Source organism: Trachymyrmex cornetzi, unplaced genomic scaffold, assembly GCF_001594075.2.
Source record: "Trachymyrmex cornetzi isolate Tcor2-1 unplaced genomic scaffold, Tcor1.1 scaffold748, whole genome shotgun sequence".
NCBI classification, from domain to species: Eukaryota; Metazoa; Arthropoda; class Insecta; order Hymenoptera; family Formicidae; genus Trachymyrmex; species Trachymyrmex cornetzi.
Window position 1 is genome coordinate 538,353 of NW_017300079.1, and position 16,576 is coordinate 554,928.

Consider the following 16,576-nt stretch of genomic DNA (forward strand, 5'->3'; position numbering starts at 1 on the left):
TACAGATAAAACGCGACACATTGATATATCTGTATCTTTATATACTATTACATTTATACTTCACGCACACATATACATAAATTTTCGTAGAACAATAACGTTTTAATTAGACGTCTAACCACGTGTTTGTTCGTTTAAACTACTAGTCTGTGGACTACAATTTCGTAAATACAGATTGCAAAGCTTTTATATAAAGCAAATGTTGTTACGATATTAATAGCTCTGACGTCATATTGGACTAAGAAATAATAAAAAAGATCTCAATTTAAACACTTTTTTGTTCTCGATAAACTTCACCTCACAGACACAGTATTAATGCGCATACTTAAATCCTGGAGAAGGATCATCGAATCTGTAAAAGAGGAAAGAAGTAATTGTTATACAAAAATTATTGCGTTTAATCGATAAAAAATAACTTCAGGGTCCTCTTAAAATTATTTATAAAATAAAATAAAGCAAAAAAATGTTTAATAATAAAATCCAAAACAACTCTTAAGGTTAAGGGAATGCTGGTTCGTTTGCTTTAGTTTTTTGTTCCACACTAATTACTTCGCATTAATTTCACAAAATTGAAATTCCTTTTTCACGATTAAGACACACACAGCAATGTATTTGATTTTGATGTATTTTGTGCCCAAAGTAGAAAAAGATAAAGAAATTATAGCTTTCTTTATCTCTTTTTATTAAAACATAGCGACCAATGTTGTCAATTAATGAAACGTACATTTACTTCGTGGAAAGCTCAAGCATGTTATACACTGGAAATGAAGACAAAGCTAGATAAAAAATAAAAAAATAAACATGTGTGAATCGTTAGAATTAAGTTCAGAAGCCTAAATGTTTGCACTAGTGCATATTAAACCTCTTATATATTAATTTAATCTGAGTGAAATGCAAAGTGAAATGCAAATATTTTGAATGGAAATATTCGAACTTTTATTTAAAGTAACTTTATATAAGAAAAAACTAAAAGAAACTAAAGAAACTTAAGAAATTATAAAAAATAATGTTAACAATTTTAAAGTTTTTCTGTAAGATCGTAATTGTTAAATCATGAATTTGTTTAAACGTTCAAGACAAGCCCCCTTTATTTAAGGGAGCTTGCCATCAAAATATTATTTTGTTAGAATATGAATAAAAAAATCATAACATTGTGCCTTTTATTCTATCCTGTATGGATCTTACTTATAGAGAAATACTTACTTATATGAGAAAATGTAGCACCGCCGCGTCCTTCTAATGGCGGTGTTGCATACTGTGTTCGCGGGTAAACTTTATGTCAAGTTAACCTTATTTTAAAACTTAAGAACACTTTGAACATTTCATATGCAATGAAAATAATAAAACCTTCGGCTGTTAAAAGATTATATTAAAGTCAGCTTTGAAATACCTCGAAGACCTTAGGTTATTTTGGATTAACATTGTAACACACTTTAAAGTGCAACTTTAAAATTTGTCAAATTGATTACTTTTAAAAACCTTGACTTTATTTAAATTAAATTTCCAAGGGAAAATTCACATTCAACTATAAGTTACATACGTATAATTCAGAAAAAATTCGGAGTGGTATAAAGAGAAATAATTGTGCTTAGCAATTGGTGCCGGATCTTATAGTATATGTTCTGTAGGATCTTATAAGAAATGGCGCTGTCATATGTTATCTATATAAGAACAGATGCGTTTATGTGACAGAACGATGATGTAAGAAATAAATTATAGATATCACCTGTTACTAATATATTTAATTTGAAATTAAAAAAGTCTGTTGACACCGGCTGTCATCAGCATTCCCTTAAAGGGATTCTACAATCATCTGTTTTATTGACCGAATGTGATTATTTTTCAATTATTTTTCTAATTACCTTTATAGATTTAAGAATTTTTTTATTATTAAAACATAAAAAATAATACAGTTTAAATCGATTGAATTTATGTCAAAAAATTAGAATATTTCAGTTTTGTTATTCTGATGTCAACTCGTAACAACATTCGTTTTATATAAAAATTGTATGTATTGTCTTGTGCAATGAAGACATTTGCAAAAGACATTAAGGGAATGCTGCAGCTACCAACAGAACACTCATTCTATATTTGTCCAACTATTTTAATTTTTTTTATACAGAATAAAAAATCCTTCTCAAGAATAAAAGAAAAAACGCAAATAGCTTTGGGAAAGTACAAACCTGTATGAAAATCCCCCAAAAATTGTAAATTACAGTTTCCTGTTATCACGTTAGGTTATTTTTTTTACATATATAAAAATGTATTCAAGTATATATCCAAACAAAAAGTACTTTCCCACATTTGAATAATTTATAAGAATATCATGAGACCTTCAAATTATGATTTTGAAGCTGACAAAAAGAATGACAGTAAAAGTATACATAAGATTTTAGCTACATATAACCTCGCATTCATGTGATATATAGTATATAGTAGAACAAGAAATGTACGTAACGTTTTATTTAATGGTTTACTTAATGTACGTAATGTTTTATTTAATGTATGTAATATTTTATTTCCTTGATATACGTAATATTTTATTTAGAATTCAAAATCTGTTTTATCAATATTGATCAAGTTCGGCCATCGCTCCAGCATCCCCTTAAGAGTACACAATAAGAGCAACATTTTGCTATCATTTTCGTTTTCCTATAACTATGTCAAATATACTTTAGAATAAAAGTTATTTTGAAACATAAAAATTTTTGAAATTCGAATCCTTGTAACTTTTAAAAAAAACATCGTAATGACGGTTTGCGCAATAATTTTTCTTTTAACTAGACCTTTAAAACGACGTGCACAGCTAGACTTCTTTTTCATAAAAAGTTTTTAAGTTACCTCTCACCCTTGCTTTTTTAAAAGGATTAAAGACACTTTTTTTTCTAAAAAAGCTGCATTAAAATAATTGAATCTATGTTCTGCCGTTTTTTTCTATATCTAACACCTGTTATAATATCCAGGGGGTAGGGTGGGACTTTATAATTATCCTGTATTCATTCTAAATTTTTATTTCTGCAATAGTACATTTAATACATAACGGAACTCAAAGGTAAGTATTCTGTGAAATCTGGACGAATTTTAAATAAGCCTTTTGAACGATTTCATCATATTTTCATGACTCTCTATCAGGTCTCCGTGTTGAGACAACCCTAATTACAGATCACTTTACTAATAACTCTCATTCCCTTCCACCGTTACGCGTAACGTATTTGCTTTGCACATACAAATATTTACAAATATTTACATTAGCCCGCAGGAATTCATTGATGCAACCATTAACGCTCATAATCGATCATGAAAACCCTTCCCAATTCGTGAAGAGACTAATAGGATATCTGTGTCCTATTGATTTATCTTTATGATATGGTTGATTTTACGCTGTGAATTATTTATAATATCCAATACACTTCGTGAATATTTCACAGAATTACAGGTCGACAAGTATCGTCCAGAATGTTACAACACTTTCAATCCAGTTGGAAATTTGACAATTATATTTCTATTTACATTATGAATCGATAAAATGTAGTGTTAATGTAAATTCAATTAAAAATTTGCTTAACAGTGAGATATTATAAAAATATGCAAAATCAATTTTGTTACGATATTTTTATATAAATTTGAAAAACTAACTTTTAAACAACTTTGTTATAAAAATATAAAATTAGAAATACTTTTTTCTCAACATATAAGTAACTATAGACATATAAGATATATTCTCGACATTACTATTCATTTATTCGAGAACACTTGCGATTTTCTCGCATTTCATGAAAAATTAAGTATCTTGGTGGAAAAAAATTATAGTTTTGAAAAATACATTTTAATGAGGAGAGATACAGTAAATTATATTAATGTTTTTAATATCATTTTTTGAGGATATTTTGTTTCCAAATTATATAAAATTGAAAATTGGTATGTCTTCAATATTTTTTTTACTTTAAAGCGCTGTAACTTGATAAAACATAACTATAAATGTAAACTGTAAATATACAAATTTTTATTGAAATTAGGATTTGATAATTTGCAAAAATTCCTTTGCAAGCTTTATAAAATATACTTTTAAAAAATGATGCGGATATTTTTCATAATAATATCTTACGTAAATAGTTATTTTTATAAAATGTTTTTTAACTGTACTCAAGTAAAACAGCAACATTTATAAAATATTTAGGAATGATTAGCGCGCGCTTTGTTTTAAAACCGTTTAAATTACTTTAGTTCCCGTATGATCATAGAAGTCAAGCAACGCTTGGATGGGTAACCGTTTGGAAAAATAGTCGTAAAGTCGAATTTCTTTCCCCAAATGAACTTTCTTAATTATTATTTTGTTATGTGTATTGAGGAATGTGTGATACTAAATAAATAAATTTATTTTAGCAATAAAACTGGATTAATTATTTATAAAAAAATATTTTACTGGGGGAGAGGGGGTAAAAAACCGTTTTAAAATAGTGTATGATTTTTTTTTATCTAATTGCAGTAGTTTTTAATCGTTATTTTTAATGTTTCCTACACGAACACTCATAACTGTTACTCAACGTTACGGAAAAACGTTTTTTCAACAATTTCTCAACGCTTTTGTTCTACTTATATTAAAGAATTTACAGGAAAAAGGAAAGAACAGAAAAAAATTGTTCCTAAGGTTCTCAATTTCCATAAATTTTTTCAAAACTTTAAGACTTCTTTTAGCAATTTTTTGTAAGAAAATCACAAGTGTTCTCTCTTCTTGAACTTCTGAATGATAATATAAGGTAATCGGACTCAATATGAATGTGTACTCAATATGCCCTATTCGCTGTTTGTAGATAATTACACAATTAATTCAATAGATAGCAGTAGTAGTTTGCGCAGGTTGTCCATCTTATTCGATTGCATCAATTTCTTTTACTCAATTTCATTCTATTATCATCAATAAAGCAAAATGCAGAATATTGTAGTCATAATGTAATATTTCATATATAGGTAAGTAATCGTATCCTGTAAGTAACTATCAAAAGATGATTATTAATTTCAATAGTTTATATTATTGTATATTCTATATATTTTTATACTTTACAACACATAAACTAAGTAGGATATAGTGTTGTAAAGTATGAATACAGAGTTACAATGTTATAAACAGTGACAAAAATATATATTTTTTGTCATAACGTTTTATCTAAAATCAAAGAAAGGAAACTCTTTGTACGATAGAACCAATATGGTCAACTTAGACATACTGCGTACATATATCGATTGTAACGGTTTTTGATATTCTAGATCATGAATATACCTGCTAAACACTTAAATTATAATTCATGACCTGAAAGTAAATAGAAAATTAGGTACATAAATAAGTAGATAAGTGCATTATTTGCAAAAAACAGTCCTTTGTATATTATATGTCAATAAACATGTCTGTATGTTAATAAACATATAATCTTATAAAAGTAACATTGGATTATTTTATTTTTAATTTTTCTAACATTCTTTTATGAAAATGAGAGAAACATATATTTAGGTCATATTGAGTACATATATATCCAAAATGCGCGAAATGCTACTTTTTTTAAAATTTTTATTACACCTGCATAAATTAGAGATGCATTGAATAGTACATTTGATGTCTAATCAAATGATCGGCAAAGTTATGTGTTCAATAACCGAATAGTCAAATATTCGGCACAAATTTTAAATTTTAACAGAAACAATGCGGGCGCGAGACATTCTTGACCGCACTTTTTGTATCACTAGGACTGCGTTCGGGCAGTGCGCTATCAACGCTATTTGTATCATACCATCTTTGTTTCACGTTTAATGGACGATGAAAAAAGAATGACACAAATAACGCTAATAGCGCCTTCCCGAATCCAGCCTACTTGTGCGTGCTGTAACAGATTCTTCCGTTTATTTAGGATGTGTTCCGTTTTGCGCTTACAGCGTGTGAACGTGAAAATGGATCCTTAGATCGGGAGAAGATAAAAAAGCGTGAAAATTGTACACTATAGCTTCTATGAAAAGAAAGTATCACCTACATGCCGATTAAAATTATTCGGTGTTCTGCCGAATAGCAGACCGTTCGGTCAAATAGTAAAATTTACCGAATAGGCAGAACACCGAATAGCTGCCGAATTCGTTGCAACTCTAACATAAATACTTGAACATTTTTTATTAAGATATTCAAAAATATTCCTCTTTTAAATGTGACCATTAATTTTTAATATTGGACTCAGCAAAAAATTGGAAAAAACTGCAAAGTTAAGTAGAGGCACGTATAGTCCGGTTACCTTATGAAAATAAGAAGATAAAATGACAAATTCATTTGAGTCATTCGTTTTGTTTTAATTAAACTTTAATTATAAAGATGAGCAATCAGCTATTGCAGTTGTAGAACAAATAATTAACGTTACTTTTTGTTGCATTTAAACATCAGTAACATTTAAAAATCTTATCTGTAAATTTTACTTTTTTAATGTTCTATACATTTTCAGCAAGACGTCAGGAATGTACCTTTCAGCTCATTTTTGTAATTTTAAGAGAGAAGGAAGCCTTTTTCGGTCAAAGTGGATCTTGCTGCTTATCACTTTTCATTGGGCCGCCTCCAATTTGGCTCATGTAGTGTTTTTTATTTAGTATTTAGAATGTAGAATCACATAGAAAAGGAATTATATATGCTAAATGAATTATTCAAAGTTATGATGAATTTCCGATTTATACATACAGATTTATAAATACATATTTTCTGATTTATTTTTATTGAAAAATAACGATTCACCGTAACTGAATAATTCATATCCTTTTCTATGTGATTCTACATTCCAAATACTAAATAAAAAATACTACATGGGCCAAATTGGTAGCAGTTCAATGAAAACATTAATGGTTAGTAGTATCCGTATATGAATATACAAAAACGATCATCAGTTTTATAAACGCGTCGATTTGATTTCGGTTCGGACTTGAAATACAATCACAAACTAAAATAGTAACTTCACATTAAATTAATTGATCGTCGATTTAATAACAATTGATATAAGTGGCATCTCAAAAACGTGTAAATATAACTTATCACCTCAGCCGGAATTTTAACTCGGATCTTGAATTCCGTGCAGGAGTCTCAATTACTCAATTTAATCACCGAGGGATAATATTAATCGCAATAACCATTTAATATATTTTATTGTTCACTTAATATTGTTTATTATACGTCGCCTAAAAAAGACGTTCTTTCATATGTGCCATATATTAGTTATTGCAATTAACATTATCACATATCTTGGCAGTCAAATTAGGAGGACACTTTATAGAATTCAGGAGCCGAATCCTGGTTGAGGTGATATTTTTTTCAGTATGTTATTTACAGGTTTTTAAGATGATGGTGGTATTGTTATTAAATCAACTATTCTTATAGAACTGATATAGATAATTGTCTTTGTATATTCACACATGAATATTATATTCGTTAAGCACCAAGACTCGCTTTGATTGAAAATAGCTTTCTTTTCCCTTATTCGTGTTTAAACATTTCTCGGTCTATTTCGCTTAATTTTGTGTAACTAAGTTGAAAAATACTCTTCCCAAGTGAGAAGTTGAACAAGTTGAGAAGTAAGAAATTGAACAAGGCGCTCTTTTAACTCTTCACTTAGATGTTTGCGCCAACTGACCTATATCATTTGAATAACAAGGTGAGCCAAGAATGAGCGGATATTGAGTTTTCCTGGAATAGTGCATATTCTCGCTTTGTCACAACATCTTACTCAAAGAGTGGTAACTGGTGGATCCAGGTGGAGGAAGTATAAATGGACTGACGATAGAATGTTCCGGGCCGTGATATACCGACGAAAAGCTCGATTGTTGATTATGACTCTGGCCCGAGGCATCCAATCCGCTAAGCACTGGTGAACTCGTGTCATGCAGTTTCCGCATGTGTTTCTTGAGGTCAAAGTTTCTACAAAAGCCTTTGCCACAGATCTTGCAGGAGAACGGTTTCTTGTCATTGTGTGTGTGCATATGGAATGTCAGATTATAGATTTGATGAAACGCTTTATTGCATATGTTGCACTTGTACGCTTTCTCGCCGCTATGTGTGAGCTTGTGGTTCTTATAGTTACCCTTTTGGTGAAAACCCTTGCCGCAAAACTCGCAGACAAACGGTTTGAAATTGGCATGTATACGTGTATGGGTATTGAGAGTAGAACTACGATTGAAGGCTTTGCCGCATGTCACGCACTTGTGCGGCTTTTCAGCAGTGTGGATGATCTTATGTCGGCAAAGAGTGCTGGCTTGACGGAAACCTTTACCACAAATCTTGCAGACAAATGGTCGGGCGCCCGTATGCACTGGCATGTGTCTAGTTAAATTATAATGTGCATTGAACACCTTGCCGCATTCCGGACAAGTAAAAGTCTTTTGCTTATTCGCAGTACCGAGGTCACTGCGCGGCGCTGGGCTCTTCTTGCCCCGCTGGTTTTCTGGTGATATGCTGGTTAGATTCAATCTCGAAGAAGCCTCTTGAATAGTCGTGGGAGGTGGCGAACTCTGAGTGATCGATGGGGTTGAAGCGGGAGGGCCTGGGAACGCCCTCAGCAAGGGATTCGGATAATACAGTGGATAATATTTAGATAATACGGGATAATGTTGGAGCAAATCTTGATGCCTCAAGGTCGGTACATACTTCTCAAACGCCGACTTCAAATGCGCCGAGTACGATGGGGAAGAAATGTTTGGCAGCTGAAGAATCGTTGTCGTCGTTGTCGCTGGCATCGCTGGCGGTGGTGGAGGCACCGGATTAGCGCTTTGCTCGGTCAGTCGTTTGTCCGGTTCCATAATCTTTGCGATGGAAAATGTAAGATTTCGACAAGGCGTTGGGGAAGTTACCCTCTCAGGTGACAGACTTGGTGTCTCGGTCGCCATTGTGTTACCCGCTGCAAATGGTTGCATCGTAGATCTGTAATGAAAATATTGATCGTGAAATGATTTTTTCAGAATATCAAGATTTTGATAAAGAATAAATTATATAATTTTCAAGAGAATATTTCTTATACTCTTGAGATCGCCCATACTGAATAACTTCTGTGAGGATTTAAATATCCTGTGAGTCTTTTGCACGAGGAAGGCACTTTTTGCTCAGAATGTTAAAATTCTTATATTAAAAGTATGATCGATATAATTAAATCATAAATACAATTCAATATTAATAAAAATATTCAATATTTGTGCAACCACGCTATGATAATAAAGAAATAAAAAAAAATTATTAATCGTATAATAAGGTGAATTTTCAAGATATGCAGAAAAATAGGATTGAATCTGACTTGATACTGTTTTGTTCATATTTCATCTACAGAGTGTACAAAAAGTCCCGAACCTCTTAAATATCTTGAAAAGTAAACATTTCTGAGAAAAATGTTTTATAATCATTTCAATCAGCAGACAATGTTTTTTAGCAAATTAAAATCGGACTCAAGTGAATATCAATATAATATAAAAGCCTTTTAGAACCAACACAAGTTATTAGTGACTATAAAATTAATGTTTATTTAATCAAATAAAATATAAACGTTTCAATTCTTTGTTAGGCCCTTTTCAACATATCATTATCCCAATCAAATTATTAACGTAAATCTTACAATAGTTAAATACATACATTTAGTCGAAGTCATTAATTCACTCGCCAAACGTTAGAAGAAAAGTTGGTCAAAATGATTGTCAGCTCATTATGCATAAAATTTTTCGATTGACTAAATAACAAAGCAAAAAGCAATTAAAGATTTTAACAAGAAAAGACAAGGTGTAAAAGTTAATATTATGACTTATTTAAATAAAAGTTGAACGCGTGCGCGAATTTAACAGCTAGTATACATTGAACTGTCTGGTGTAGATAATAGTGTGTGATTGATCAATGTTTTTAAAATGTTTTTCAAGTATTTATTTTTCGTTATACGTTGCATAATTTATTGTAAAAATAATATTTATTGAATATTTATTTTACCTTAACCTATTCATTTAAAATAATGATTTAAAAAATTAACTTTTATTAAACGCTTATTTAATGATTATATTACATTAATAATTTATTTGAAGTAGTGATTTGAAAAAAATCATTTTAGTATTTAACATTTATTTGACATTAAATTTAACATTTCTGTTACATTAATAATTCATTTATAATAATAATTTTAAAAAACGTTTATTTAACATTTATTCAATACTAACTTAATATTTATATTACAATTATAATTATTTATAATAATATTTTGGAAAAACATTTATTTAATATTTACTGAACATTAATATAACATTTAATTTACATTAATCATTTAGCGAGTAGTACGAAGCACTACCGCTGCGGATGGTCACTGTCTCTTGCAAATAAAAGGATGATTATTCGGATTAATGTGCATCGCGCCGATGACCATTAATCTTGACATATTGTTAAGTTCATAACCTTAAGTGACCTTCAAAAGGTTTCAGGTGACGGTCACTGTTCGTTCAAAAGTTATTGACAAATAAAGTTTAAAAAATATCTTCTGCTATATACTGACGGACATAAACGACTATCTACACAAAGAGAAGTCCACCCCACCTCCCACTTCACAGAGAATATACGACTTTCCACACGAAGCGACTTCCACCCCACCACTCCTTTGTCATGGGGCGTACGACTTTCCACGCGAAGCAAGGTCCACAGCTCCACCTCTCGCCTTGTCTAGGAGAAAGACTGTCGCCACTAAGCAGAGAGGGAGATGGGGTGGATCTCGCTTCGTGTGAAAATTCGAACGTCCTTAGACAGGGTGAATGTGGGGTGGATCTCGCTTCGCGTGGAAAGTCAAACGCCCCCAGACAGGGGAGGAGATGGGGTAAACCTCGCTTCGCGTGGAATGTCTAACGCAAGGAAGAGAGGATTTGGGATAATTTTTGTATGTATAGTATAAATAAGACATTGTTTTTTAAATCTTATTCTGTTAATAATTTTTTAAAGAATTTATATTTTTTGATATTTTGCTTTTACAATTTAAATCACTTTTTGCTGTAAAATTAATAATTTATTATAATTTTTCAAAAAAATTTCTCTTGTTGCGATGTTCAATTAAAGTATGCTATAATTTTCTCTTTATTTTATATTCTAACGGAAGTTTTAAAAAAACTCAAAGGAGTAAGGATAAAAGAAAATTTAAAATTATATTGGAAATTCTCTTATACTGGATGGAACATGCGCGCAATAGGCTTTTGCAGGCTCCGCCTATCGTCCGGCATCTTTGGATTACCCCTCAATTGAAAGCAACCCTAATAATAATCGAGACAGCCTGATAGGAAAAGCTACGGCTAGCATGAGAAGCAAGATTCTAATAGGGAAAATGGTATTGTCACGCAACTGGCCTCGAAACTCGCCTGTGTGGCCTGTAGAAAAGTGTCAATGTAGACAGCGCAGCGTGTCGCAACACCATGGAGGGGCTCAACTGTCGATTGAGGTGCACCACTGGCAAAAAAAACGCGATTACGTACTACGAAAGTTTTCTCTTCAAGCGATTCTAATTGGCAAACTCGAAGCCGTTATCATTTCTTGTATGTATCACTTTACATCGTCTTTCGCAGTTTCCTTCATTCTATTTTTCTTTCATATTATCTTTCTAATTTTAATTTTTATTGAAATATGATAGTGTTGCAATTTACGTTTAGTTTTTACTTAGCTTTGATTTCTATACATGTTTTGTTAGCAATTTGCATTAACACTTTGTTATATTTCTTAAATAAATTATATGACCTAATTTTATATCTTATACTTGTATTATACCTGTCTTATTAATAAATAAATATTTTTTCTTTTTTTATATATTAAAAGAAATATATATACTGTATTATATAGGATAAAGATTGTAACGACGGACACTTAAGAATAGATTTCTAAGATTTTGAAATAAAATCTTAATTTTTTTTTTTAGGTCAAGACTATTGACATTTTGGTATTAAGATTTAGGTCAAAATCTTAATACCAAAATGTCAATAATGTAATAGTTTTTTATTTACATGCATAACTTTTTGTTGTCATATGTACTTTCTTTTTCGATCACATTTATCACACTGGGTCAGTTTGACACAAATCAAATTTCAAATAGTTGCTGTTTAAAAATAACAGTTTAATTGGATCGAAAAAATACTGGGATAGGGTTTAAAAAAGATATTTATTCTGACGTCTGTAGATGATCTATTTTTTAATACGTGCAATTCTAAGGAAAAAATTTATTTATTGTAAAAATGATGTAAGAACAATACAGATAGTAAAACTAATTTTCTTTTAATAACTTATTTTTATTTTATTTGAGTACCTTATTCAATTCCACCACAATTATTACACAAATAAACCTGATGATCATCTCACATCAGCAATATGAGCAAATAACACGTTTAATTTGTATACCTGGTATACACGTAAAATAAGAAGTTTTAATACTTAAATTTTTTTCATCAAAGATCCCTGAAAAAAAAAATGTTTTTGTTGCTTGACTACGCTTTTGTCACGTATTGTGAAGTCACACTGACCCATGATCCTCTTTAAAAAGCTGTCACACATGTGCTAACACGATTTTTAATAATAGTTTTAACCGACAGAGGTATCTTCAAATTTTCTATAGATGGCGCATAAAGCTTGATTATGAGCTACGTCTTCAAATTATACAGCTTGGATTTTGAGTCATTTTACCAAGTATGACAATAAAAAGTTAAAGTTAGTGAATTATACCATCTAAAATTCGCATGCAAAATCCCAACCATACTTGATGAACGCGCAAACTTAATCGATATGATAGGCTAACTTTAAGTGCTTATACTTCAAAAATTGTTACAGCTTTGACATATTGGTACAGAATTTTCATCTCAAAATAATCAAGTCAAAAATCTATCCTTAAGTGTTGTTACGATCTTTACCGGACACACTGTATATATGTGTGACACATATTTCCTCCTTTCTTCTAACTCTTTCCTTCGTTGCCCCTCTATTCTACTTTTCTCCTTTCTCTCTTCTCTTTCTTTTTTCCTTTTTCAAACATTTCCTTTTTTGTTTAATTATATCCCATATAGCACAAATCTCCGAGAGACGTTTTACAGGACGTCCTGAGAACGTCCCAACGTTCTGAAAACCTTTTTCAGATCTCTGGGATAAAGTGTGCTGTATGAAAACCTTACTTTTGTTACCGCTTTATTGAACCCTTCTCTTTATTTTTCATTCTCTGTACTTTGTTGATACTCTTATTTTTTCGCTAGTTTCATTCTTTCATTCTTCCTTTCATAATTCTTGTCATTTGTTTCTTCAATATCCTTTCTTTTCTCTATAGGTACTTATCATTCATATATCTCCTATATTACCTTTCTTCAACTTATTTGTTATACATATATCTAATAAAGTGATAAATTCAGCCAAAGACATGCGAATATTTGATGTTGAATTAATATGTGCTAATTTAATATGTCAATTTACAATTAAAGCGAGACTAGTTTCGACTTCGAATGTATTGTTAGCTTTCTTGAATCATACATAAGTTAAATCTAAATTAGATGATAAATCCTATAGTAAGCATATTATAAATCAAGGTTAAATAAACAATACAATGACTAATGAACACGATTGTAATTGGTCTCGTTTGTAAATTAACATATTAAATTAGCATTAATTAAATACTAATATTCGATCATCTTTGCTCCAATTTATTGTTTTATTAAATCATGTCATAACAATGGGCAGGACATTAATTTCAGTTATTTACTTGTTATATGTATATGTACCTATAATATTTTTGTTAATTTTGAACTTCTATCACACACTATCTCCTCCTTTTTTCTTCAGATAATTTTTCTCGCCCTTATCTTCTATCCCATCATTTTTTGTCTCTCACGTATCATCATTCTTTCTTTTCAACCATCTTTTTTTCGCTGCCTTCTCTGTTACACATTTCCAACACTATCCTCGATTCTCTTTACATTCACACGCTTCTTCTCTACCATCTTCATTCCATTTCGTGCAAATCCATTCTCACGCTTCTTCCTCCATTTTTGTTGCTCTATTATCCGCCTTTTCCTTCGCACTCTTTCTCTCTTCGTGTATCTTCTCGTACGTACCTGAACCTGTACTTTCTCTTTAGTATCACATCAATCCATCTCTCTTTTTCGCCAACCTCTCTTTGTTTCGCTTCGGTTGACAGAGACAGAGTAAATCGTTGCCAACGGAGGGGATGAACGAGAATAGATTGGTGGAGGCTATCATCAGTCGCGTGAGGATACAAGAAGCGAGGGGTGGCAAACTGTATTGTGGTGGGGATCAGAATTGTTACAGTACTTAACGAGCGGCCGTGGCAATCAGTATCGTTCCCCGTTACCAAGACCCATGGCACCCGGGTAATTCTACCAATTTAAATCAATCCCAACCAAAGTATGGCCGACATAGCTAGAGACCATTTTGTTTTCTTAATGCCACTAGAAGATGCATCCCATACGATCATCAATGAGGCCACTTGTTTCTTTCGAAGCTTAATATACTTTCACGAATAATTCCTTTCACACAATTAAACTTTAAGAATGAAAAATTAATTTGTATCGGGGATAGGAAGTAACTCGTATTATTTGCAATGCCATTAAAAGTCATTTATGAAAAATACTCATTATGTAATGAGTAAAAAATAATGAATTATTATTAAAAAATGAATTTTTTATCCTAGCATTATCGTTATCGTCATAAGAAGTTATAAAGTTATTGTTGTAATAAAAAAATAATGAGACTCGTTATTATAACGAATCATTATTATAACAAAATAGAGGTAACAATAACGGTAGCGTGCTACGTTGCTAAATAACACGTTACTTCCCTTCCCTGAATTTTATCAAATATATACTTTTTTAAAAACATGAATATAAAACTGCAACAAACATAATGATAAAAAATTTTTCATCGCATGTATAACTAAAAAATTACATGTATAAAATGCATAACTAAAAAAACATGTATAAAAAAAATTAAAACAAGAGCAAAACTATAAAACATAAAAATTATTCTACAACTAAAAATACGACAATTGAATAAAGATAATAACAACATTCTATTGTGCAGCAGATATATTTTGATATACATGAAGAATGTTCCAATCAGGATAAAAAATTCAGAATTTTCAATAAAGTGTAAATTAGATATTCACGCGAATGTGCTCATTCACATGCATATATATATGTATAGTTTATCATTTTTATAGATTTAGGGCATCACTTCATTACAGTGTTTAACTACGTATTATTTAATTATAAGACGGATGCTTTTGTCTCTCCGCAAAGACATTAATCTAAACAAAAACACAACAAAAATTAAGAGATATATTGATTCTTTTTTTTAAATTTTACATTTAAAAATAATCTAAACAACTTAACATTTTAACATCGAAAGACGAACTGTTTGTAACAGATATTTCAAATAAATTTTGGTTAAAGACGTACAGACTGCACAAAACTAAGAGCCGCTTATTCAATAATATGGCAATCTAAGTAATCTATCTAAATGTAAAGATTAAATCGCAGTCGCTAAATGTACAAAGTTTACCAATATGATTACAAACGATTCGAAGAATCCAATCACATCCCGTCAACTATTAACGATGATGAACGAATAGCTTCAAACTTAAAGAAAGTTGAAAGGACTCGAAGAAACTTGAAATGGCTTTGCAAATTTACTGATCTTTCTGTTAGTCTGGTAATTACTTTTCTCTATCTTGCGATCCCTTTCGATCATGAAGATTTTGTTCTCTCAAGATTATTTACTTTCTATCATAATCGAGAAAACAATTAAAGATAACATTCAACTGAACGTCGTTTCACCATTTCTGTTATCGTAAAATACTTTTTAAATTTGCACAAATGCTCTGTTGTCTGAGAATTGCTCGTTGCCTTTTTTCGTTAACGCTTATTAAAGCATTCTTTTTATTTTAAGCATTCCTTTTTTTTACACTTTTTTAAGATTTAAAAATTATAGTAATAAGTATTATTAAGTATAAAAACAAGGAATGTTCATAACTATTATTTTTTTAAATAATAACTAATTAATTAAAAATAAAATAATTGCAAATAATATGACAAATTAAAAATTATTGCTTTATTAATTATTTTTCCCTTGCTGCCTTTCTTGGAAACCATTTTTCCAAGAAATCCAGGGGAAATATCCGGTATCTGATCGGATATCCAAAAAGAATGTAACACCGGATATCCCATATCTGGTATTCGGTAATTTTGCGATCCGATGTATCCCTAATTATTATAGTTGACTCCAAACAGTAGCATTGCAATTCGAATACTTCGAATCAATGAATCTTTCGTATGAACATTATGGAATAAGTGAGTCGACAGCGATTTCAAGCGTGTACAAGCTGCATTAATCACCATAGGCTTCTCTTTTATTGTATCTGCTCATGAAAATAGCATCGTAATTCGAATACTTCGAATCAATGAATCTTTCGTATGAACATTATGGAATAAGTGAGTGAACAGCGATTTCAAGCGTGTACAAGCTGCATTAATCACCATAGGCTTCTCTTTTATTGTATCTACTCATGAACTCAGA

At 30.7% G+C, this 16,576-nt stretch overlaps 1 protein-coding gene across 1 annotated transcript; it reads right to left on the reverse strand.

Annotated features, from left to right (window-relative positions):
* Window positions 1-248: 248 nt before the first annotated feature.
* Window positions 249-8,925, reverse strand: LOC108768045 (fez family zinc finger protein 2). Its single transcript, XM_018518263.1, has 2 exons — window positions 7,743-8,925; window positions 249-352 (listed from the first exon to the last, which is right to left on the reverse strand). Exons 1-2 carry the CDS (start codon window positions 8,923-8,925, stop codon window positions 294-296), a joined length of 1,242 nt encoding a protein of 413 aa, XP_018373765.1. The 3' UTR covers window positions 249-293.
* Between the last annotated feature and the right edge of the window lie 7,651 nt (window positions 8,926-16,576).

What these genes read in the sequence shown, in the direction of transcription:
- LOC108768045 (XM_018518263.1), bottom strand. Translation starts at nt 8,925, where the DNA reads ATGCAACCATTTGCAGCGGGTAACACAATGGCGACCGAGACACCAAGT. An exon ending in CACCAGTTACCACTCTTTGA is followed by an intron (nt 353 to 7,742) that starts GTAAGATGTTGT and finishes CCTCTTTTACAG; the next exon opens with ATTCGATGATCCTTCTCCAG.